The sequence below is a fragment of the Manis javanica genome, chromosome 4 (genome assembly GCF_040802235.1).
Source record: "Manis javanica isolate MJ-LG chromosome 4, MJ_LKY, whole genome shotgun sequence".
NCBI lineage: Eukaryota > Metazoa > Chordata > Mammalia > Pholidota > Manidae > Manis > Manis javanica.
The window spans coordinates 182,286,640-182,310,550 of NC_133159.1; the positions used below are offsets into that span (position 1 = coordinate 182,286,640).

The window sequence follows — 23,911 nt, forward strand, 5'->3', positions numbered from 1 at the left end:
ACAAATCCTACCATTTGCCACAACATGGATGGAGCTAGAGGGTATTATGCTCAGTGAAATAAGCCAGGCGGAGAAAGACAAGTACCAAATGATTTCACTCATATGTGGAGTGTAAGAACAATGGAAAACTGAAGGAACAAAACAGCAGCGGAATCACAGGACCCAAGATAACAGTTACCAAAGGGAAAGGGACTGGGGAGGGTGGGTGGGAAGGGAGGGAGAGGGGGTATTATGATTTGCACACATAATGTGGGGGGGGGCACGGGGAGGGCTGTGCAACACAGAGCAGACAAGTAGTGACTCTATAGCATCTTACTACGCTGATGGACAGCGACTGTAACGGGGTGTGTGGGGGGGACTTGGTGATGGGGGGAGTCTAGTAACCATAATGTTGCTCCTGTAATTGTACATTAATGATACCAAAATTTAAAAAATTAAAAAAAGAAACTGATGAACATATTTCCCACTACACATTAAAGGAGAAAAAAACCCCAGGACCATCTCAATAGCTGCAGAAAGAGTGCTTGAGGCAAGTCAACACTCATCGGTGATCTTTTTAAATCGCTAGTGGCCTAGTAAAGGCCATCTCCTTAAAAAGATAAAGCAAAATTTAAACCCATAAATTATGGGAGGAGACACAGACATTTGATTATACAACAATTTTTTAAATTACACATGAAAAATTTAATGAACAAACACATAAACACGCACATGAATAACAGACCAGAGAAAACAAATGCAAACTATGTGATAAAAAAATTACTATACTAAGAACAACCTGATATAAAAATGGGCTAAGGTTGTCCATCTTTTGTGGGTCACCTGCATTCACCAGGAGTCTTTGATTACATGGTCCAAAAACCCGGTTCAAACTGACTTTTCAAGAGAAAATGTATTGGCCCACAGAACTGAAACACCCGGGTGTAAAGCCTCAAGCATGGCTCGGTCCGGGTGCTCCACCCATTCCTCTTGTCCTGTCTCGGCCCAGCTCTCCTCTCCATGGCTTCATCCTCAGGCAGCCTCTCCTCAGACTGTGGCCCCATTCGACCAGCTCAGATTCCTCAAGGAGACAGGACAGCAAGGACCCAATGACCTCACTGTCCCGACCTGAGTCATTTGTCACCCTGATGAGTCTGCCAGGACAGGACAGCTGCTGGCCAAGTCGGGTTTCCAGACGCCCCTCGATTCCGAGTGGGGAGAGGGTCCCCAAAGAAAACCAAGATGCTGTGGACAATGAGGAGAGTCTGGAGAATGTTCTACAGGCAGGCCCACCACACCCACTAGAAATTACAAGCGCTCTGGATCCTCTCCTGCTCAGAGAACGTGTTCTCCCCGAGTGATCTGGGATGTCCGATATGCTTCAAAACACCAGGCACTCGCCCCCTGCAGCCTCCGGGCCTGGGCTCTAGCTGACCGCACAAACCCCGCAGCGGCAATTCCAGAAAGGAGTGTGGAGAGAGCAGGAAGACAGGAGAGCTTCAGGTGGAGGCTCGTGTGCCAAGGCCCTGCGGCCGCAGGTCTGGGCCCTGGGATGGGAGCTGGTGAGGGCAGGGGGCGGCCGGCAGGTGGTTAGGGGCTGTTGAGGGCCTTGACTGGGTCTGGTTTGGGTGTTAAAAGGGTTCCCCTGGCCGGCAGCTCCTCTAACAAATGCAGGGTTACCACCTGACTCAGCAATTCCCCTCCCAGGCTTACACCCAAGGGGAATGAGCCACGTCCACGCCAGGAGCCTCCTCACAATCAGCAACAGGTGGAAGCAACCCGGACGTCCACTCTGGAAGAACGGATGAGCCAACTGTGGCGTTTGTATGAACCACCTCTCAGCCTCAAAAGGAAGGGGATCCTGGCACCTGACACCATGCATGGACCTTGAGGACAGGCGGTCAGTGAGTGGAGGACAAATGCGGTGTGACACCATGCCTGTGAAGTCACATCCGTAGAGACAGATACTGTCAGCGCTGGCTGTGGGGACGGTGGTGCGACAGCGACTGTAGTAAAACCCTTGGCTCTGCACTTGGAGTGGCCGAGCTGTGTGCTGTACGGAGTGAGTCTCCATAAAGCTGTTCTAGAAAGAAAAGGACACTCCTGGCAGCTGGGCGATGAACCAGGGTCTGGGTGGGGTGTGTGCCCCCCGAGGCCAGCTGCAGTGCACTGGTGGCCAGAGCCACTTGCCTTCCTTCTGGGGACCCCCGCCCCCGCAGTAAGGTCTGGGAGCCCCAAGTGGGCCCCCGGTAGAGCGGCCGAATCTTGAGCCTGAGACAGTGATGACCTCCCTTTCCCCACCCCACCCGCCGCCTGCCCAGCGGGCTCCAGACTGGATGCATCTTGTCCGAGCCCCGCTAGGAAGTTGGCTCTGGGGAGCTGGGCCGAGGCTTTCCCAGCTGTGTCCCTGGAGCCCTGAGGCCCACCCACCCGGGTCTGGCCCCCCCAAGCTCACGGCCACTTGCTAAGTGACTGAGGAGCAGGGGAGGGAAAACGTGGATGGGAGGAGCAGCTGGGAGCAGGTGGGTCCACCCGGCAGGCCGGCAGCCTTCAGGAAGCCTGCCACTCCCGAGTGGCCACTGGGTGGCAGCCACAGGCTGCTGCTGGCCCGGAGGGCGGGGAGGCCGAGGCTGGCAGGAGGTGGCTGAGCAGGGCATGGACCCGCGGATGTGGGTGCTGGCAGGGGGTGGGTGCTGAGAGGCCCCCTCCATGCCAGGCTGGCCCTCCAGGCTGAGACACAAAGCCGGCTAACACGCTCCCCAGGTTTGGCTGGGAACACGAGGCGCCTGGAAACTAACAGAATTCCGGAGGCCAGTCCTTCTGAGCCACCCCCCGGGGAGACACCGGAGGGCTTCAGAGCGGGCAGCCACGCCCACGGGGGTCCAGAACTCAGCGTCCAGTGGCGTGCCCAGCATGCCCTTGGGCCATGGGACCCAGAACGCAGTGGCAGAGGAGGGGCCTGGGAGGGCTCACCAGGCAATGAGCTCAGGGACCCGACCGAGGGCAGAACCGCTGGGGAGCTCTGAGCGCAGAGGTGGGGCCAGACCACGTGGCCAGTCTGTCCCGCCAGGAGTGTCTGTCCTTCCCAACTCCTACCGGGCGGGGACAACGGGAGTTTTACTTCGTGGAGAGACCCCAGCAAGGTGGAGGACAGAGTGTGAAGGTGGCTCTGGCTGCTTTGGGGCATGATTTGGGGGGTGATGGTGCGGTGCAGAGGCGCAGGAGGGCTGAGGTTGGGGCTGCAAGGGAGCCGTTGCCGTGGACCTGGAGTACAGGGCACCGCTGCTCAGGCGACGGCACCGCGCTTCCCTTCTGTGGCCGGCGGAGGAGCACCCGCCCCAGGGCCGCACTGCGAATGGCTGCCGGCTGGGAGGCTGAGCTCCGGGGGGCGGCGCCCTGCCCAGCTGCCCTCAGGCTCCTCCCGACACGAGTCACAGATGGCACTTGAGGCAGTCAGTGGGGCGTGATGGGCACCCCACCGCTGCATCTCAAGCTCTCCTTATCCTGCTACAATACATATGTGCTACTTCACATGAAATGTGCCAGTGTTTGAACGTGCAGATCGGTCGTGTTAAGTATTCACATCATCTTTCGTCTCGAGATTTTTCATCCTCCCAAACTGAAGCTATGTTCCCATTAATCGCTGACTCCCAGCCTGCTCCCCAGCCCCTGCACCCCCCAGCCCACTCTGTCTGCAAGCATTGGCTCCTCCCGGGGCCTCATTTACGGGGAACCCTACAGGGCGTGCCCTTTGGCGACAGGCCGATCCCCCCATCCCCGCTGGGGCGCACGCCGGGCTCCCCAAGACCGAGTAGTTTGTCGCTGTGGCGTGGGCCGCACTTCACCCACTCAGCCGCCGGTGGATGTGTTCCTTGCTTTCACCTTGTGGCCACCGTGACAGCTAACGTCTGCTGGGTGTGCCCACGTGTGGGGCGGTCCCTGCCTGCACTGCCCTCTGGGCCTTGCCAGAAGCGCAGTCCTGATCACACAGGGATTCTAGGCTCAACTTGCTGAGCGGCCTGTGTCTTCAGTCTTTAGGGGTGACCTCACCTCTGCCTCTGTGGTCCCCACCCAACAGGGAAGCCTCCTGGCCCTTGGGCGTCTGGTATCGGGCCCGCTCAGAACCTCACTGCAGCTCTGGCAGCATCTGAGTGGTCTCTGTCCACATGCGGCTCCTAGAGACCTGGCGCCAGTCTGAGATACGGAAGAGGGGTCACTCACTCTCAACCTTCAGGCAGCCCCAGGATGCCCTGGCATTTGTGCCTTCATGAAGCCCCTTCCTTTGGGCACAGACTGGATGTATTGACCTGCCTCTAACCAACAGAATGTGGGAAAAGTGAGGAGACGTCCCTTCCAGATGAGGTCATAAAGACTGTGGCTGTGGTCTTGCTTGCTGCCCCGTGGAGACGTCCAGAGGAGGGACCCACTGTCTCCAGACGACAGCCAGCAAGGACCTGCGGCCCGTGACAGCCATGTGGGTGAGCGTGGAAGGGGGTCCCTGTCAGTCTTGGCCAGCACTTGGACCCAGATTCCTGACGCACAGAAGCTACGAGGTGATCAGTGTTTGCTGCTTTAAGCTGCCACGTTTGGGACTGTTTTGTCACACGGCAGCAGATAGCTAGGATGCCATGTGGAGACCCCTGTGGGTCAGGGCCCAGGAGGTCCCCCTGCCTTGCTGTGCACTGTGAGCCCAGGCCCATCTGGCCACTGCCGTTCTGGGGCCCTGTCATTCCACAGACGCACTAGGGAACCCAGGTCCGGCAGGACTGACCACCAACTCCGGTCCAAGGAGGACACAGAGCACATTCCTCATTGCCCCCTGGGCCCTCCCACCTCAGAGTTCTCTCACCCCCTCAATACCCTGCCAAAGTGCTAGGCAGCTGCCAGCTTCCCCACGCCTGAAGGCCCCAGGGCACAGCAGGGCCAATTTCCAGCACCCTCTGTTTCCACATTGGTAAACAGCCCCATCCAGCCCAATCCCATGCCCCCAGTGCCCTCCATCTCGATGTCCACGCCGCGTGGCTGGTACACACCTGCCCAGTGGCAGATCTGTGGAGAACATCCACCGCCACCTGCAGCAGGCAGAGGAGTTCCCCACTTGGGCCATGAACACTCAATGCTGGTTACTGGTCAGAAGCCTTGGTGGGGAGGAGGGCGGGTCTTGCGTACCCCTGGCCCTGGTGGGGTCTCGGCATGGCCCCGTCAGTGGGAGGCTGGTCTGGGTGTTGAGGACATCCCCGGGGGTGTGGGGTCCACCTTGGCTATCAGGGCTCCGGCTGTGCGGGGGGACAGCCTGGAGGGTGGATGTCGTCCCCCTGCAGCCTGGTCTTTGGCCTGACTTGTGGCACAACCTGCTCTTGGACCTTAGGAAATGAGATGATACCTGCTGCCAGGGTGACCGTGCAGGGCCACCCAGGCTCAGGGCTGAACGCCAGACACCTGCTGCCTTCCAGGTCCGGAGCCTGGTTCTGAGAAGGGCCCAGGTCCTGGTGGGCCGGCTCCTCGGGGCCTCTCTGTTTGGCTCCCTGGGGACTCGCGCTGTCCCTCTCTGTGCCTGTGTCCCGATCACCTCCTCTCACAGGGACACCAGTCAGACTGCACCAGGGTCCACTCTAGTGACCTCATCTTACCTTATTTACCTCTGTGAATAAGGACGTCAACACGCAAGCTTCAAGGAGAGCCTGTGACGGGTTCTGGGTCTCTCTGCAGGCCTGGAATTGCTACTGGCTGGCTCAGCTTTCTTCAAGGCTTCAGGCCAGCTGATACCCAATCCTTAGAATTACTGTCACTGCCCCGTACCTTCCAAAAGCTGGAGACAAGCTTGGCCGATTGCCCTGTCCACTATGGCCCGGGTCAGGCCACTCGAGCTGAGCAGCTCGTTGCCAGCAACTTGCGAGGGGGGGCGGTGGACAACCCCAGCTTCCCGGCTCCAGGGCCCCAATACCCACCTCTGCTGGCTTGAAGCCATCTTCTGGAGAATCCACCTGATTTTTCCACAGGGAATCCCAGCCCAGATGGGAGGGCGCAGCGGAGCTCTGGGCTGGCTGACGAAAAGGAGGAGACAAGGAAGAGGGGTGGCTGGCGCCAGAATATGGGTGACCTATGCGCCACTGGCGGGACCGAGCCTGGCACACGGAGCCAGGAAGAGGCAAGCGGCCCTTGCGTCGGTGGCTCCAGGCACATTCCGGGCTTAATGGCCTTCCACAGATTCCCTGGGCCTCGCCCTGGCCCTGGGCCCTGTGGGACTCCTACCTGTCCTTTCCAGCCTCTTATCAGCCCCAGCACCCCTGCCTGGCCCTTTTGGCTGCTGCTATGCCCTCACTGGCCCCCTTCTTAGCCGATACCCATCCTGAGCTCCTGGGTCAGGGGCTGCCTGCCCTGCTCATGCCTCTGCCCACCTGTCCCCCAGCCCTCCTGCCTTGTCCCTAACCTGAGCCTGACTCCATCCAGAGCTGGTGGCCCCAGGGCCCCTTCCCACCACTGCCATCTCTCGGTGGCCTGATTTGATCCAGCCACACTGGGTGCCACCTGATGTGCCTTTGCACAGGCCCGTTTGCAGCTGGATCTGAGGCTCACGCTGGGTCTATGTGGACAGGCAGCAGCCAGATAAAGCCCCCCTAGGCCTGGCTCAGGCAGGGCCACCCAGGGCCTTCCCACACTGTACAGCAGCCCCTGGCCACGGCGCTTTGGAGACCTTGCTGCCCCAGTGCTCCTGAGGGTCTCCCAGGGACTCAGGGAGGGCTTCTGTGCGTGCACACAGACGCGCACGCCTTCTGTGGGCACACACGTCCTCTGCCGGGATGAGCAAGTCCTCGGACAGCGCAGCCCCGATCTTGGATTCAGAGCAAGGCCAGGAGCAAGAGGGGAGCGGGCTCCCCGGCCCATGGCTGCTGGGCCCAGGCCGCAGGCGAGGGCAGGGCACCAGGAACCAGCTCCAGGAGGCCCTGGCTGCACCCTGGCACAGCCGAGAGCCTGCCAGGAGGGCCCCCCAGCCCCAAGGTGTTTTAAATCTCTGCCTCTGGCAGCAGCAGACGGGCCGGGAAAGTTTGCAGCTGGGTAAAAGGACATGTCGGCTGCCCTGCAGGCCGAGTCAGAGGCCAAGTCCCGCACACGGCCGGGACAGAACAGAGCCCTCGCCCACCTTCATCCAGTCCCTCAGACATGCCTGCCACCAGTGACCTGGCACCTTAAAGAAAATACTATGCCATTTAAAAGCAAAACAGAACCCCGTGTCAGTGGAGATATGTGGCAATTTGAGAAACTCTTAGTTCCAGCTAGTGGTACTAAATAGCGGCACAAAAGTTTTAAGTAAATGTGGTAATATCAAGGAAAATGGCGCTACCATTACAGACACGGAATTTGCGGTTAAAGCCTTTTCACAGAAAGGCAGCCCCGGGCCCAGGTGGCTTCCCCGGCGAATTCACCAACATCTAAGGAAGTGATACCATCACTTCTCCACTAACTTCCAGGAAAGAGGAGAGGAGGGAACGCCTTCCCGCTGATTCTGTGAGCCCAGCATCACCCTGGTGCCAAAACCAGGGGATTTTCTTACTGTAAGAAAATAAAATCACACTAAGATCCTTAATGAACATGCAAAAATCCTTAATAAAATGTTAGCAAATCAAACCCAGAAATATGTAAGAAGGATCATACTTCATGACCAGGTGAAATTTATCCCAGGAATGCAAGGCTGGTAGGACAGTCAAAAATCAGGGTAATTCACGATAGCAACAGACTAAGAAAGAAAAATCAAAGTATTGTCTCATAAAAAAGAAAAGACGTTTGATAAAGCTCAACATAGATTCATGACTTTAAAAAACTCTTAGCAAACTAGCAATGGAGGGGAACATTCTCAGATGGATAAAAAGCATCTCTGAAAACCCTACGAATAACATCATACGACATGGCGAAAACCTGAAAGCGTGTCCCCCCAGGGACGGGGACTAAGGCAGGGATATCCGCTCCCACTGTGCCTCCTGAACATCACCCCGCAGGGGCCGGCCCATGAAATACGTTACAGAGAGTGAGTGAGAGGGAACCTGTCCTGGCACACAGACTGGACAGCCAGTTTCCCAGAAAGACCCAGAATCTACGACCAACACAAACAGAAGTAATAAGTGAGCTTAGCAAGGAGAGAAAGCCACATGCAAAAAAAATGAAATAAAGTAATCTGCTATATTTCTGTAATGAACAGATTTCTAGACGTGAAGAGCTGGACATGGAAACTTTAAAAAATCACCATTGACTATAGCATCAAAACCATGAAGCACTTAGGAAGAAATCTAGTAAAAATATGTAAGATTTGTGTCCTGAGAATCACCAAACACAACCAGAATCAATGCACAGAGATGCCTTGTTCGTGGACTGGAAGATTCAGTGTTGTTAGGATGTTCTTTCTCACAGATTGATCACAATTTCAACTGAATCTCAATCAAAATCTTAATAGGCTTTTTGTAGCAACTGACAAACCGATTTTAATATTGAAATAAAAATGCAATGAACCTATAATACCAAAACATTTCTGACAAAGAAGAGTAAAGTTGGAAAAGTCACATTACCCAAAAGTCACATGCTATAAAGTGAGGGTCACCAAGGGCATGTACTTACCACTGGCACAGACAGGGACACACCCATCGGTGGGACAGGACGGACCCCAGACACAGGCGCACAGCATGGATGGCCAACTGCTTTTCCACAAAGGGCCAAAGTCATTCAGTGAAGGGTCATCTTTCCAGTAAGTGGCGTTAGAGCAACTGGGTCCATCTGCCAAAGAAAGAAAGAGAATTCACATTGTACCGCCTGCAAAATCCACTCACAGTAAGTCACAGACCTAAACTAAGAGCTGAAACAATAAGCTTGAAAACGAGATCAGGAGAGTATCTTGGTCAGGCAAAGATTTCTCAGATAAGGCACAAAAGCTGCCCCAGTGGCAAGAACAATTCATGATGGGAAAATGTGGCATTTGGACTTCAAGTCCTTTGCTCTCTGAAACACTTCAAGACCAGCAAAAGCCCCATGTGTGCACAGGAGGCCTGCCAGGGAGGCTCCCCACCGTCACTGCCCAGAGCAGAAGGGGCAGGCCGCGGGCAGGGAGAGCGGCCCTCCCCACCGGCCGGAATGCCGCGCAGCCATTAGGAACCAGCGCACCAGTGTGCCCGGGGGCAACACGCAGGACCTCAAGAACAGTACTGGGCAGAGGGGCTGACTGTGCCGGGTTACACCCTGTGCCTTGAGGAACACGCTGCCCGGTGCTCTGCACCCTTCATATATCCATACCTGTGCCACAGAAGTGGCAACACCCTGGGAGGGACACCCACTGGGGGCAGGGGGAGTGTTAGGGGAAAGGGCAGGTGTAGCCCTTCAACTACAGCTTTAATGTTTGACTTCTTGGGGTATCTGGCATTTTCTCTACTTTTTTCTCTGAAATGTTTCATAATATTAAAAAAATAAAATACCTGAAATAGCCACCTTCTTCACTCTGGCTCGTTACCCTGCTTTATTGTTCTTCGTGGGACACACCAGAGCCTGGCATTGCCGCATCCCCCGGGCTGCCACGGTCCACATCTCTCCGCTAGGACGCCAGCGGCCCTCTGCACCCAGCACCCAGTGCACAGCAGGCATTCATCTGTGTTTGGTGAAGGGGTGAATGGAAGTCTTGATTCACACTGCCGGCATCATCTAGACCTCCTGGCACCAGCCAGGGATAGGCCCCTACCCCCCTCTGTCCCCCTGCACTCAGTCCAGGGGCATCATGAGCTTGGGTGGTCACAGATCGCCTGGGTCCACATCCTGACTGTGGCAGCACCGCTCTCGGCAAGGCCGGGGCTCCCACTACACTCCCTCCCCCACCCGTTCCCCACTCCTTCCTGGGCAGCGTTGGGAAGAGGTATTACACAAGCACAGCGCTGAGCTGATGTGCGACTTTAAATTTCCTGGTGGCCACATTTCAAAGGTAAAAAAGAATGGGCAAAATCAACTTTAGTAATACCTTTTCTTTAACCAGTCTGTCAAATGCACTATCATTGCTACATGCAAACAGCACACAAGTGATTGACACCTCACATTCTGGTTTCTGCAGCCTTCGGATTCAGTGGTGTGTTCTTCACGCACAGCGTGGGGCGAATCCCCCTCCAGAGCCGCGACAATTCCACAGGCAAGTGAGACCTGGAGGACGATGCGCCTGGAGATGGGATCCGAGGCAACACGTCCCCTGGGAATGTGGCACCTTGCTGGGGACGGCCTGGGAGCTCCCAGAGCACCTATTTCTGGGAGTCCCGTGTTTCCTCCCTAGAGGCTTTCTGCATCTCTATTTTGATTTATTTGAAACGTCCCGAGATGTGACTCGGTGGGGTTTATTTGCTTAGCTGGCTTGCTGACTTACTATGCGGAGTGTGCGGCAGGCCCTTCCATGGAGGAGCTTCTGGGACATGCGTGCCTCAGACTGCGGCTTCCCAGGCGTCCGCCTCTGATGGAACCTGTCACTCCAGTGCTAGACATCCCATACCCTGCACCCACTCCTGCACCCTCTCGGCCCTCCTTTCCTGGTTCCTATCTCAAATGGATCTTTGTTGTTTCCTGCCACATTTCCTCAACCCAGTCTTTCAATCCTACTAAATTTCAAAACTTTCAGATGTTATGCTTTTAACTTACAAGGGCTCTATGGTGCTGCCTGCCTGCCTCCCAAAGGTCCAGCGGCTCACCTGCCCTACCACACAGAGCCAAGGTGCCCCTTCTGCCTCCTCCAGAGTGCCTCTCTGCCGTCGGCTCGTGGTCTCTCAAATCTGTCTGGGGGTCCCTGGCCCTTCACTTCATTTCTCATTATGGTTGTCAGAGGCCTAGAAAGAAGCGCCCTGTGATGCCCAACACGGGCAGCAGGGCCGCCTCCTCCCTCCCACTTTCCTATGGCTCCATAGCCTCTGGGCCTGGTGTGCCCTCCCGGCCCGGCCCCAGGGCCCCTCCGCGCTGGGCTTCTGACAGTCTGGCCACTCAATTTCTTTTACGACCATCATTTCAAGGCCCAGAACACAAGGGTGGACCATCTGTCTGCTATCCCCCATCCTGGCCTGCCCTGGAGCACAGGAGCTGGTCACTCCCATCAGGACCCCCAGGGACTTGGCAGGGGGCAGGCGCCTCCTAGGTCCTCAGGCCCCTAGACTGCTGAGTAGGAAGACCCTGGCCCCTCCATTCCCAGCTCCTGCTGTTTATGTCTTATGAATTGTTACATAAATAGAGGTGGCCCAGCCCAGCGGGGGTGAGGAGGTCCCCACCCACACAGGTTTCCTCTCGGTCCCCCACTGTATTGCACATTTCAGGTATGGCCCCCACCCCACTCCACGTCTTACACCCATCCCTTCCTGCTGGGACCCAGGTTCCGCCAAGCAGAGCCTGCCCAGACTGCTGGGTCTCTGACTAGGCCAAAACCATCCTTTGGGAAATAAGGTCCAGAGAAGGAAGGGCTCTCTGAAGTCACACAGCCCCCTTCCCAGTCAGTCCACCGCACCTGTAGGACCCCGGAGGTTCCTCACAGAGGCTTACAGGCAATGTTAACCCCACTCACAGGTGAGGCTCAAGTCTGGAAGGCAAGGCCCTCCCTGGGGAGACAAGACCTACCCAGATCTGGGCCCAGCCCCCAGGAGGCGGGTGGCAGGAATCACTGGGCACCAAACCAGAACGGCTCCCCTTCCCCAGGCCCTGCACCCCACACACAGGCAGCCCCTGTGCAGTCAGAGCCAGATTTCCCAACCGTTGCCTGTGACCTTTGCCTTCTGGCCTCTGCCTAAACCAGAACACTCTGGGGACAGGATTTCAGGCGGGCTAGCTAAGGATGGGTGTCTGGAGGGCACCCATCCCAGGTTGCCCTCCCCCCAAGCCCTCAGACAGCGGCGTGCCGAGAGGTGGGCTAGGTGCCAGCTAGCTGTAGGCACCTCACAAGGCAGCAGCACTGGCTTCAGCGTGGCAGGTGGGGAAGGCCGGGGGGTCCAGATGTCCCCCTAAAGGAGGAGGAGAGCCCTTCAGGCCAAGGACAGCATCTAACCAAGGAGCCAACCCACCGGGCCAGGGAGGACGTCCCAGCACGGTGGTGGCCCGATGGTGGCTGACCGCGGGGAGGCAGCCCAGACCGATCCCAGAGGAAGGCAGACAGGAGAACCGGTATTTGACGGACTGGAGCCCTCGGGACCGTTGGCAGGTGAGTGGGTGAAGGAGGGTCCTCCGGGCTGTTGGGAGCAGGTCAGAGGGCGCTGGACAGGGGTCCCGGGTGGGACACCTGCAGACCAGGGAGCCCCAAGGGGACAGGGAGAGCTGAAGAGGGCAACGGCGGGCAGGTTTGGTGGCCCTGAGGTCCCTGGGTGCTGAGCAGGGTCTTGGGAGGCTGGGGAGCAGGTGAGGGAGGGGGCGGCCCCAAAGCAGGGGCTTGGATGGGGGCTTTAGACTTGGGGAGAAAGAGGAAGCCTCCTGAGGGCTGGGGGCCTGGGGCTCAGGAGTCTGGGCAGGAGGAGGCGTGGAAGGAGTGGGGGACCCGCCTGCTGCAGGCCCGGTGGCCGGGAACACAGCAGGGGGCTGGAGTCCGGTCGGTGGGCCTGTAGAATGGGCGGCGCTGGAGGGGGTTGAAGGGGGGTGGCCGGGGCTGACGGGGCACCCCGGGACCGCCTAGCCTCAGCCAGCGGAGGGCCTTCCCCGCCGGGCCGGTGGGCACACTCCTCGGCCCCCACCCCAGGCCAGGCCGCTCCGAGGTGCGGTGGAAGAAGCGCGGCCCCGGGGGCTTCGGTCGGGGCGGTGAGTTGGGGGTCGGTCCTTGCAGCGGATCAGTTCAAGGACGGAAAGACGCGGCGAGAACCCCCCGCACGTGGCGGAAGCAGAGGGAGGGTGCGAGTTGCAGCCTCCCAACTCCCCACCTAGCCATCTCGGCCCCGACCCGCGGCCACTGCAGGCCCGTCGCGGCCGCTGCCTGCCAGGCCGGGGTCCGAGGGGGGCGCACCCGGGCAGGGGTCTGCAGAGCAAGCTCGGGGCCTGAGGCGTGCGGGCCGGGGCGCGGCGGGGGCGGGGACCCTCGGTCGCCGTTCCCCGCCCCCCCGCGCGCTGTTCCCGCCCCCGCCCCGCCGCCGCCGCCGCCGCCGCCGCCGCCACCGCCGCCCAGTGTCGCCGCCGGAAAGTTTGCGCGCAGCTGGCGCGGGGCGCGGGCGGGGGCTCAGAGCCGGGCTCGGCCGGAGCGCGCCGAGGACAGCGGGGAGCCGGGCCGGAGCCGCGCGCGGTGAGCACCTGGCTGGCCGGTGGGGTGAGGGGCGCTCGGGGACCGACCTGGGCCCTCGGAGTCGGGGAGCGCGGGATCTGCGGGCGGGGACCCCGGTCACGGGCCAGGCCTTCTCGGGGCCCCGGGTTCTCCGTCCGCACCCCCGTCGGACACCTCCGTCCCCAGCCCCCGCGATTCGTCCTTCCAGCTCGGACGGTGCACCGGGTCCCGCACCGTCGGGCGCGCTGGGCTCTCCCCACTTCCCCCTGCCGTCCGCTCAGTGGGGAGCACGGCGGGGGGCGCCCCCAGCGCCCTCCCCCAGGGACGCACACGCAGCACCGCGGAGGCGCCCCGGGGACGCGGGGTCTCGGCAGCCCTGCCGCCCTGCCCGGCGGACCCCCGCTCCCAGGTCGCCCCAGCGGCACAGCCAGCTACCCGGGTTTCCCCGGGATGAACGAAGGGCGTCGGCACCCCGCCTGGTCCGCTTTTCACGAGGCCCACGCCTGTCGCTGTGACCTGCGGCGAGGGCGGGTCACTGCCCTGCCCGCTCCCGCCTCTCTGGCGTCCCCCACTCCCACTTCGCCGCCGTCGGTTTCTGCCCCCGTCCAGACCCGACTGACCTCTTCCATCGGGGCGCCCGCATCCTTCTGTGCTGGGGGCTGAAGGCTGCGGGGGGAGCTGCACCTGGCCCGCCTCCAGGCCCGTCCAGCCCCGCGGGGGTGGGGGAGACGCAGGAATCAGGCCTTGTCAATAGCCTGCGTGCCCGGCCCTGGGGCCGTGACCTCCCTTCTTGCTCTAGTTTCACAAACACCCACACACACCTCCTACCCCGGGCGCTGGGAGTCCTCAGGCCACCCATCCGGGTCACAGGGCCAGCTGGGGATGACCGCGCTGCCTTTCCTCGCCGGGGGGCATCCACCCCGGAGGCCCCTTCCCCCGCCCCAGGTCTGGGTCTCTCCGCCATCCCCACTGGAAATCGGTGGGTTGTGGCTGGGCCGCGAGCCCTCGGGAGTGCTGTGTTCTGCCAGGCCTGGGGTGGGGGTGGGCGGGTAAATCCATGGGGAGGGGCAGGGCTGGGAAAGGGGAGAGGGGGTGAGCCGGGCGCTGGGGTGAGGCCACCTGGATTTCCGGCCCCCAGCCCTCAGGGAGCCCTCCTGGGCTGACACTGTGTGGGAGGAGTGGGGTCCTGGTGCTGGCAGTCGCCCTCACCCCCACCAGAGCTCTGTGCATTGCAAGGAGGGTAATAAGGTGGAAAACGGGGCTGAGTGGAGCTGTGGCCACGGGAGCCGGGCTCACTCACATCTGGTTGCCTCATCATCTCTCATCGTCTTATCCACTCAACAAATATTTATCCCCATGCCTGACAGGCTGCCCTGGGGTTTTCGTGTCCCCCCAGGCAGGACCCTGGGCACCATGTTCCACCCTTCCCTTCAGAAGGCCAAGCTCATTCACTTGTTGGTGGAGGAGGCAGAGATCTCCCCTTTACAAGTGGGGAAACTGAGGCTGAGAAGTGAAATTATGTGTCCTGCGCCCACAATGCCACCCCCTGCTGTGGGGCTGACCTCACACCCAGGTGCCCAGGGCAGGGGCCCGAGAACCTCAGCCTGGAGAGGCTCACAGCCCCTCCAGCCCCGCACTCTCCTTGCCCCTTGCCCCTTTCCGCCCCTTCTTGTGTTTCTATCAGAGACCTGGTGGGGGGTCACCCTCAGCCTCTTGTATTAGTGGGACTTCCTGAGGCCCTGGGGCTAGTAGTGCCTTGAGCTGGGGTACTTACTCAGTCCGTGGTCCCTGGGCGATGAGCTGGGGAGGTGGGCAGTGAGTCCTCAAGGATTCCCATTCCCACCCACGAGACCAGGAGTGGGAGAAGAGTATGTGGAGAGACCCCCATACACCTCTGCCCTGGCTGCCATGGAGAAAGGTCAGGGAGGCTCAGCAGAAGAGGGGCGCAGGGCAGCCCTTCCTGCTCCCCCTGCACCCTGGGCCCAGCCTCTCTCTGGGGTCCCCAGACTGACCCCAAGCGGGCACACAGGTTGCCCACCAGGGGCAGTCAGGGGGGTCCTGCCTGTCCTTCCCCCACTATTAGCTCATTAGGCTACCTTAACAGCCCGGGAGGTCAGCAAGGTGAGCTCCCACTCTCCAACAGGGAAGTCGAGGCACAGCTAGGCTTGTGTAAGGGGCTGTCATTCTTCCTCAGCTCCTCACTGGGATGTCCCCAGAGCTCCCCCTTCTCCCAGCCCCGACCTCAGGGTCTCTGGTCGCACAGCTCCTCGGTCATTGTCCTTCCTCCCGTCCCCTTCCTGCATCTTCACTGTCCACTCTGCCCAGCCAGCCTGTTTCACTCTCCCCATCTCTGCCACCAGAGCCTCTAGCCCAACCTGCACCCCCAAACCTGTATACCCACCTCCCCTTGTGCAACAGCTGGGCACAGCTCGTAGCGTGGGTGTGCAAGGGGCAGTGGCAGACGGGGCTGTCTGATCAGAATCAGGAGATAGGGCCCAGTGGTGACCTCAGGGCTGGGGACACCTGAACTGCCCCTCATTCCCCACCTTCCTGCCACATTCTCTGCCAAGAAAGCCCTCCACACGGTGGCTCCTCCACCCTCAGCCCTAAGCCTGGGTGTCTCCTCACCTGGCTTGGGGACTGGGGATCAGGGACTACGGGGTCTTGCCTGGCCATCGGCCAAGGGTTGGGGTTAGAAGCCCCATAGTAGGCTGTGATCCAGGTGGCTGCCTGGTCACTGAGCTCCCACACTTCCTGGTGGCATCTCAAGGTCCCATTAGGGGTGAGGAGTGAATCTCAGGGGAACCCCAGGTTGAACTGATCCCTCATAGGAGGAGGCAGGAACCCTCCACCTCTGGCCAGTCTGTACCCTGTACCTTCCCCTCTCCCCTGGCTGCTCCCAGGCCCTCTTTTCCAGCTAGCCAGTTGCCCATCTGTCCGTCCACCAGTCCATCGCTGCTCCCTCCTCACCAGAGAGCCCAGAGGAGGGCCTGGTCACAGCCCTGGAGGGGCTCACTCGAGTCAGTCCTAGGGGCCCTGCAGCCAGCCCCCCTGGGAAGTGCTCCCTGCTGTACCTGAGGACCTCACTGTGAGTGGAAGATGGGTTCTGGATGCAGTGAGGGAGGATTCATGGGGCCACTGCCAGATTCGGGCTCCCGCCCAGAGCCAGGCCCCTGGCCCCGTGCAGGCACCATGAGGGCGTGGGTCCTGTGTTCGGACCCCTGGCAGCCAGCAGAGCTAATCTCAAGGTAACGTGCTGCCAACTACCTGCATGCTGTGCCCCAGGGGACGCAGGAGGCCAGGCCTGAGACTTGGGTGGGGCCCAGGGGGGTACCTAGACACCCCATCCTGAGCACAAGTTGGATAGGCTGGAGGCTGGCCTGGGGCCATCCTGATGACCGTGGCAGTGGTGGATGGCCCTGGCACCCCCTGGCTGGCACGTTGACTTTCCCAGGGGCTAAAAATAGGTGGGGAGGATGGCGGATGCCGAAAGGAACTGGGCAGTGAGGGAGGCTGTGCTCCATGTCCACAGCTTTGTCACCGGGCAGGACAGTGTCCTCCACAAGTGCAGTGGCGGGGGGTGCGGGGGCGGAGCGGAGCGGTCAGAGCGCCAGCCAGCAGCAGGCAGGGGGGACGGCACAGCCCCCAAGGCCCTGGGCAAGCCCTCCTGCACGGGGCCCGACCACCACCCCCTCGCTGGCCAAGAGCAACTACTTCCGGTGTCTCCTCCCTCTCAGCTCCCACCTGATCAACAGGGTGGAGCCTCAGAGGGGTGGCTTTAGGGATGCAGGACACCCCTCTGGTCACAGCAGAGCCCAGCTGCCTCTCCTCACTCCTGGGGGACCCTCCACAGCCCCTGCTGCTGTGACACTTGGGAACCAGAGTGTGCGCCCACGAGGCCCCTTTGCGCTAGCTGTGCAGCCCCAGCCAGATGTGGGGGGGCGGCTGCCCAGAGGCATGCTCCCAGCCCTGCCACGCGGCCCTCACCTCCTGCTGCTGCTCCTGGCCTGCCAGGTGAGCACTGCCATCCCCTCGTTCCTGCACCCTGCCAGCCCCACCTGCCGGTGGCCCCACCGTCTGCCGCCACTGTCCCAGCTGCAGGCCCCCGCTGCCCAGGTGATGGACTTCCTGTTTGAGAAGTGGCAGCTCTACGGCAACCAGTGTCTCCACAACCTGAGCCTGCTGCCCCCACCCACAGGTGAGTCCGGCCCCCCCAGTCCCTGCAGTTACTGAGCTCTCCAGGCATGAAGAGGCCAGTGGCGTTTCCAAGGCCAGCCAGGAACAAAAGAAATGGTGAGGTGCCCCGGAGCTGAGTGCCCACCCACCCCAGCTGCTGGGCCCAGGGATGCTCTGCGCCCCTCGGGGCTCCAGGCCCAGCAGACTGGGGGGAGGCAGCCCAGGGGGCACTGCCCACTCCAGACCCAAGAGGGGCGGGGTGGGGCGGGGCCACTGGACCACTCAGGGGCCAGTCTGGAAGTCACCGAGGTGGGCAGGGAGCTGCTGGGAGGTGAGGCGCCAGCACCTGAGGGAGGGAGGGGCCTGACTGGGCAGAGGGAGCAGGTCTGTGAGCCCCAGGGCTGTGCTGCACCTGGGAAGGGTGCCAGCAGAACTGGGGCTCAGCTGCAGAGAGGGAGGTGCTGGATGAGGGGAGACCCCAGCGGGTTTGGGGCACAGTGTAGACCCAGGGTGCCCAAAGGGACATGGGTGGGAGTGGTCCAGGGGAAGTGGGTGTTCAGAGGGATCTGCATACAGGTTGCATGCTGGGGAGCAGGGGCTTCCAGGGCAAGGCAAGGGGGCCTGTGTGGCCAGGCCCTGCTGAGGGGTACCCCACCTTGCCCCATCATGCAGAGCTGGTCTGTAACAGAACCTTTGACAAGTATTCCTGCTGGCCAGACACCCCTCCCAACACTACAGCCAGCATGTCCTGCCCCTGGTACCTGCCCTGGCACCACAAAGGTACCCACAGAGGGGATGTGAGGTTGGTGAGGGCACCCAGACCAGGGTGCGGCGCTGACCAGAGCCCGCCCCGCAGTGCAGCACCACTTCGTCTTCAAGCGGTGTGGGCCCGATGGGCAGTGGGTGCGCGGGCCCCGGGGGCAGCCGTGGCGAAATGCCTCCCAGTGCCGGATGGATGACGAGGAGCTCAAGGTCCAGGTCAGCGCGTGGGGGTGGAGCTGGGGGCCTGTGGGGACAGGGGAAGTGGCCCCACCCAGCCCTGACCAGCTGCTGTAACTCACAGAAGGAGGTAGCCAAGATGTACAACAGCTTCCAGGTGATGTACACCGTGGGGTACTCCCTGTCCCTGGGGGCTCTGCTCCTGGCCCTGGTGATCTTGCTGGGCCTCAGGTACACCCACCCGCCCAGAGCTGGGGGGCAAGGTGGCAGGGTGGTGGGCAGAGGCTGACTCGCTGTCCCCACAGCAAGCTGCACTGCACCCGAAACTACATCCATGCGAACCTGTTTGCGTCCTTTGTGCTCAAGGCCAGCTCTGTCCTGGCCATCGACGCGCTGCTCAAGACCCGCTACAACCAGAAGATTGGCAACGACCTCAGCGTGAGCATCTGGCTGAGTGACGGGGTGAGCGCCCAGACCCGGCCTCCCGGCCTAGACCTGGGGTGGCGAGTGGCTTTGGTCCCAGCTTGCGCTGCTCCTTTGGCAGGCGGTGGCCGGCTGCCGGGCGGCCACGGTGTTCATGCAATACGGCGTCATGGCCAACTACTGCTGGCTCCTGGTGGAGGGCATGTACCTGCACAGCCTGCTGGGCCTCGCCTCTGCCCCGGAGAGGAGCTTCTTCACCCTCTACCTGACCGTTGGCTGGGGTGAGTGGGCTAGGGGGCTGCGGGGCAGGCTGCCTGGGGCCCCAGGACCACAGCTGCCCCCCTGCACCCCACAGGCGCCCCCATGCTGTTCATCGTCCCCTGGGCGGTGGTTAAGTGTCTGTTCGAGAACATCCAGTGAGTACGATTGGACAGGCCGGCAGGCTGTGTGGAGTGGCGTGCTGGCCTCTGGCCAGAGGCGGCGGGGGCGAGCTGACCTGGTGCCCAGGGATGGGGGCGCTTGTGGCCACAGCCCTGCCCCTCCTGAGGCGCTGCTTAGATCCCGGCGGGGTCGGGGCAGGGGTCTGGGGAGCTGCCGGGATGAGCCCGCCCTGCCTGCAGGTGCTGGACCAGCAATGGCAACATGGGCTTCTGGTGGATCCTGCGCTTCCCGGTCTTCCTGGCCATCCTGGTGAGGACACAGGGTACATGCTGGCCCCGTAGGGTGGGGCGTGGAGGCCAGTGTGGTTGGCCCAGCCTCTCCTTTGTCGCTGGCCTGGGGCAGCCCAGGGAGACCGACTGCATCCTGCCTGGGCAGACAGGGAGGCCCCAGCACTCAGCCAGGATACTGTCCGGCGCCCTGGGCCTCTACCCATCCTGTGCGCGCCCCAGCTGGCTGCCAGGCCCACCTGCCAGAGGGACAGATGGGGCCCAGGGCTGCCCTGAGCCTTGCCCTTCACATGCAGATCAACTTCTGCATCTTCATTCACATCCTGCACATCCTCGTGGCCAAGCTGCGAGCCCACCAGATGCGCTACACTGACTACAAGTTGCGGTGGGTGTGGGCAGGGGTCCTGGAGACAGGGAGTGGGCAGGATGAGGACGCCGGGGGCAGTGCTGGGCCCGCTGGCTCAGGCTCTGCCCCTGCAGACTGGCCAAGTCCACGCTGACCCTCATACCTCTGCTGGGGGTCCACGAGGTGGTGTTCGCCTTCGTGACAGATGAGCACGCCCAGGGCACGCTGCGCTCCGCCAAGCTCTTTTTCGACCTCTTCCTTAGCTCCTTCCAGGTGTCTGCCCCGCCTGTGCACCGCTGGTCCCCCCCATCACCCCTCACCCTTGGGTCTGCCCTGACCATCTCCTCTCTCCAGGGCCTGCTGGTTGCTGTCCTCTACTGTTTTCTCAACAAGGAGGTAGGTGGGAGGCGGGTCTGGGACCAGCCCCGAGGTCAGGGTCCGGGTGGAGCGCAGGCATGGGGTGGGAGCCCTGCATGCCCATCCGTGCTCCCTGAGCAGAGTGGCCACAACACTGGGCTTCAGGCCTCTTGAGATGGGTCGGCCAACCTGTTCTCAGGGGCGTACAGGGAAGGGGGTCCCCAGCAACCAAAGAACCTGGTGTCCTACGGCGGCCGAGCCCACTTTGCTCTCTGCCCAGGCTCACAGTGGTTGGGGGCTGTGGGTCAGTGGCACCAGCCTGCCCCAGGACTGGCCCAACCCACCTGCCCCCCAGGTGCAGTCAGAGCTGCTGCGGTGCTGGCACCACTGGCGCGAGGGCAAAGCGCTGCAGAAGCGCCCTGTTGGCAGCCATGCAGCCTCAGCCCAGCCCACCGGTGGCCCCTGCAGTGAGAAGCTGCTGCTGTCCATTGGGGGTGCCAGCAACAGGGCCAGCCAGGACCACTCTTCGGAGACCCGCTTGGCCGACAGCCTCCCCGTGTTGGCTGAGAGCCCCATCTGAAGCCCCTGCTGGGGTCAGACTCGGGGGCCTAGAGAGGGCACCTCCAGGCAGCCCAGGGGAGCTGGGCAGTGGCCCCACTGTCCTCATGGCCTCTCCTCCCATGCCTACTCGGTGCCCAGGGCGGCGGGGAAGCTGCTGTGTGAGTGCATGCCCGCGCATCCCGCCGCATGTCAGCGTGCCCAGGGCTGAGGAGTTGCGTGTCCTCCAATAAAGAGCTGGATGGTGGCTGCTGCGCATAGCTGGGTTGCTGGGCTGTGCCCAGGGCCTCCTTGTGGGAAGGGAGCAGCTCCGGATGGGAGCTTATGTTGGTGGGCTCCCTCTGGGAGTCCCCATTTTACAAATGAATGAGCTGGAACCCCTGAGGGGTCCCGAAGTGTGAGATAGGGCTGGCGGTGCTCCTCCCCCTGCCCCCAGAGAAGTTTCTGGCCGCCTCCCATCCCAGTTAGGTAGGACTCACCCCCACCCTTAGCCAGGGTGGACAGGCCCCCATTAGTTTTGGCTGCCAACCCCCGAAGGTCACCATTCATCAGTAGAGGAATGTGGAAAGCTGGGGGAGATGGCCAAGGGGGGCAGCTGGCATCATGCCCCTTTCAGCCCCAAACACTGGCTCCCCCAGAGCCTCAGCCGGAGCCAGACTCAGGCCCAGTAGAGGCCTCCCGGGCCATGCAGAACCGGATGTCCTCTGCGGACTCCCTCATCCCCGCCAATCTCAGGCCACAAAGCAGGTTGAAGTGGGAGAAACCGATCTCCAGAAGTGGATCTGGTTCGAGAGAGACAGCAGCACAGCTCTCGGTGCCACACATATGCCAGGCCCAGCCACCAGCAGAGGGGCCCGGCCCAGCCCTCGCGTGCGGCGTGCAGCTGTGCTGGGCAAAGACGCTGCCATCACCACCTTTTGGTAGAGAGTGCTTGGCTCGCAAGGGCGAAGCCGAGCACCCTGCTGGGATGGGCGGACCCTGAGGTCCAGGCTGCTGCGTGAGGCAGGATGTCTGACCCAGAAGGCGGGAGCAAGTACGGGAGCCGGAGCTGCATGGGGCTGTGGCCACCTCTCGAGCACGCCCTGCAGTGGCGGCGTGATGCGTGGAAGGGTACGTGGGAAACGGGGCCGTCAAAGGGGGCAGGAGCCAGAGGAGCTGAGGGCACTAGCCTGACCAGCCAGCTGGGTGTCCCTGGCCTGAGGAGCTGGAGGGAGGGCTTCCCTGAGCCCTGGGGCAGGAGGTGGGCTGCCCACGTGGGCTGGGGCTGCTTAGGCAGAGCGTGGCTAACTGGAGCAAATGAGAGGACAGGAGGCCTCTCAGGAAAAGTAAATACAATTACCTGCGAGGCACTGGGGCTCTCCAGAGGGGACCTGCACCCCCACGCACCCATGTCCACCACAGGCCTGATGGGCAGGGAGAGATGGCCAAGGGAGGCAGCTGGCATCATGCCCCTTTCAGCCCCAAACACTGGCTCCCCCAGAGCCTCAGCCGGAGCCAGACTCAGGCCCAGTAGAGGCCTCCGGGCCATGCAGAACCGGATGTCCTCTGCGGACTCCCTCATCCCTGCCAATCTCAGGCCACAAAGCAGGTTCAAGTGGGAGAAACAGATCTCCAGAAGTGGATCTGGTTCAAGAGAGACAGCAGCACAGCTCTCCTGGCCACATAGTTTGGGGAGATTGGGCTCTTCTGTGGCCCAGGTGGGGTGCCAGTGTCACTGTGATCGGTGGAGGCTGCAGGGCTGGGAGCCAGTGCAGCAGCTGGACCTCTGCTGGGCCCTTGGGCAATGCCAGCTGTACAGCTGGCAGCCTGAGGCCCCTGCCCTTGAGGCTGCAGACCACCTCTTGTCCTAGGCTTCCCAGGCCCCAGCCTGACTCCCCTCCAAGCCCCTGCCCAGAGGGACCCTGCCAGATCTTGATGGGATCCCCAGGAGACTGCGGACAGGAGCTGGTATTCGGAGGGCACAGGCTCTCCTTCATGCCACCTGAGCTCAGGGCTGGTCACTGCCGTGGGGGGAGCTGCTCTCCTAGGGCCTCCTGACAGCCCTCCCCATCCTGACTCCCTCTGCCCTTGGCCTCCCTCACCCCTGTCCCTGTTCCCAAGGGAGCTGGAGCAGGCTGGTGGAGTCGCACGGACGTGGAGGCTTGGCAGGGGCTGGACTTGCTCAGCCAATAAACACTGGCTGTGACCACGCAGCCCTGCAGGAGCGGTGGAGGGTGAACCCACTTCCTGAACCAGGGCCCAGCACCCACATGGCTTCATTCTCCACCTGCACTCTGTGCTTTCCCCCAAAGAATGTATGGTATCCGCTAGCGTGTCTGCATGTGTGTGGGGGGTTAGGGGCCTCAAGGAGGGCGGACGTCTCCAGGAGAGACACCCCCAAGGAATCAGCGACCCAGCCCACCGAGAAGGGACTTAGATGGCCCAGAGGAGCACTCCGGACTTAGCGTCCACACACAGAAAACAGAGCGAATTAGAAAAGAAGGCAGTAACTCCAAGGAAAACAAAGTTGTGCAGAAAAGAAAAAAATCACAATTTACCACATGGCTCAGCTCCGAACGCAAACATAGACATGAAGTAAATACTTCACATCGACAAACAAAGCCAAGAGCGAGCACCAGCGAGGGCGGCTGACAGGAGGGGCACGCGTCTGTGTGAGGCAGTGGGGAGAGAGGGAAATGGCAATTTCAAGCAGTGGGCACTGCTTATGGACAGAAATACAACCCAAAAGACCAGCTGAGGGGCTGAGGTCGGGCGCCCCCAGGTGAGGGGCCTCCGCCCAGCCGCCCGCGCCCGCTCCCCGCCGCCATCAGTCCCTTTCCCAGTCCCCCCGATGCGCCGCTGCAGGTCAGGCCCCAGTCTTTCCTTGCCAATCTCAGTCATCAGTAGCAGGCAGCTTCTGACCGGCGCCTCTAGTCCCATCGATCCCCAGAATTTACTTTTTGGGCTCAAACTCCCTCCAGGCACCTCACACACCACACGGCCCCCCGAGCTCCCCCCCCCACCCGGCAGCTCGCTGACAGCCCTCCTGACCACCTCCCTGCTTCCACTTGGAAACCCGCCTGTAGCCTGTTCTCAGCAGAGGCCAGAGTGGTCCTCTCCCCCAGGGTCTCCTCCATGAGCCCCAAGGCCCCAGCCTCCTGTTCGCAGAAACGCAGAGGACAGAGTTCAACAAGGACGGGGCCAGCAGCCCGGAATGCGGGAAGCTGCATCACCAAAAGCACAGGGGTCTCCAGCAGA

General features: G+C 61.3%; 1 protein-coding gene and 1 long non-coding RNA gene across 27 annotated transcripts; one reads left to right on the forward strand and one right to left on the reverse strand.

Moving 5' to 3' along the window:
* Positions 1–1,204: 1,204 nt before the first annotated feature.
* On the reverse strand, positions 1,205–16,104 carry LOC108395232 (uncharacterized). Of its 7 annotated transcripts, XR_012130958.1 has the most exons (8): positions 10,680–11,760; positions 10,037–10,159; positions 9,435–9,604; positions 8,587–8,742; positions 7,633–7,714; positions 7,443–7,530; positions 5,928–6,023; positions 1,205–2,062 (listed from the first exon to the last, which is right to left on the reverse strand). It is a non-coding gene; the product is annotated as an uncharacterized lncRNA (long non-coding RNA). The 7 variants fall into 7 exon arrangements; XR_005055654.2 differs by having other exon boundaries at positions 5,928–7,530; XR_005055655.2 differs by lacking the exon at positions 1,205–2,062 and adding an exon at positions 13,828–16,104 and having other exon boundaries at positions 5,459–7,530; positions 10,680–10,814.
* Positions 11,936–20,921, forward strand: GCGR (glucagon receptor). 20 transcript variants are annotated; one of them, XM_036997477.2, is made up of 13 exons: positions 12,040–12,166; positions 16,111–16,295; positions 17,061–17,405; positions 18,056–18,163; positions 18,240–18,361; positions 18,447–18,553; positions 18,628–18,784; positions 18,867–19,026; positions 19,101–19,161; positions 19,366–19,435; positions 19,710–19,798; positions 19,894–20,155; positions 20,472–20,921. In XM_036997477.2, the coding sequence occupies exons 3-13, from the start codon at positions 17,165–17,167 to the stop codon at positions 20,694–20,696; spliced, it is 1,602 nt and encodes a 533-aa protein (XP_036853372.2). In that variant the 5' UTR covers positions 12,040–12,166; positions 16,111–16,295; positions 17,061–17,164; the 3' UTR covers positions 20,697–20,921. The 20 variants fall into 20 exon arrangements, with proteins under 20 accessions (XP_036853363.2, XP_036853372.2, XP_036853371.2 ...); XM_036997476.2 differs by lacking the exon at positions 12,040–12,166 and adding an exon at positions 13,090–13,228; XM_036997482.2 differs by lacking the exon at positions 12,040–12,166 and adding an exon at positions 13,090–13,228 and having other exon boundaries at positions 17,222–17,405.
* The last annotated feature ends 2,990 nt before the right edge of the window (positions 20,922–23,911 follow it).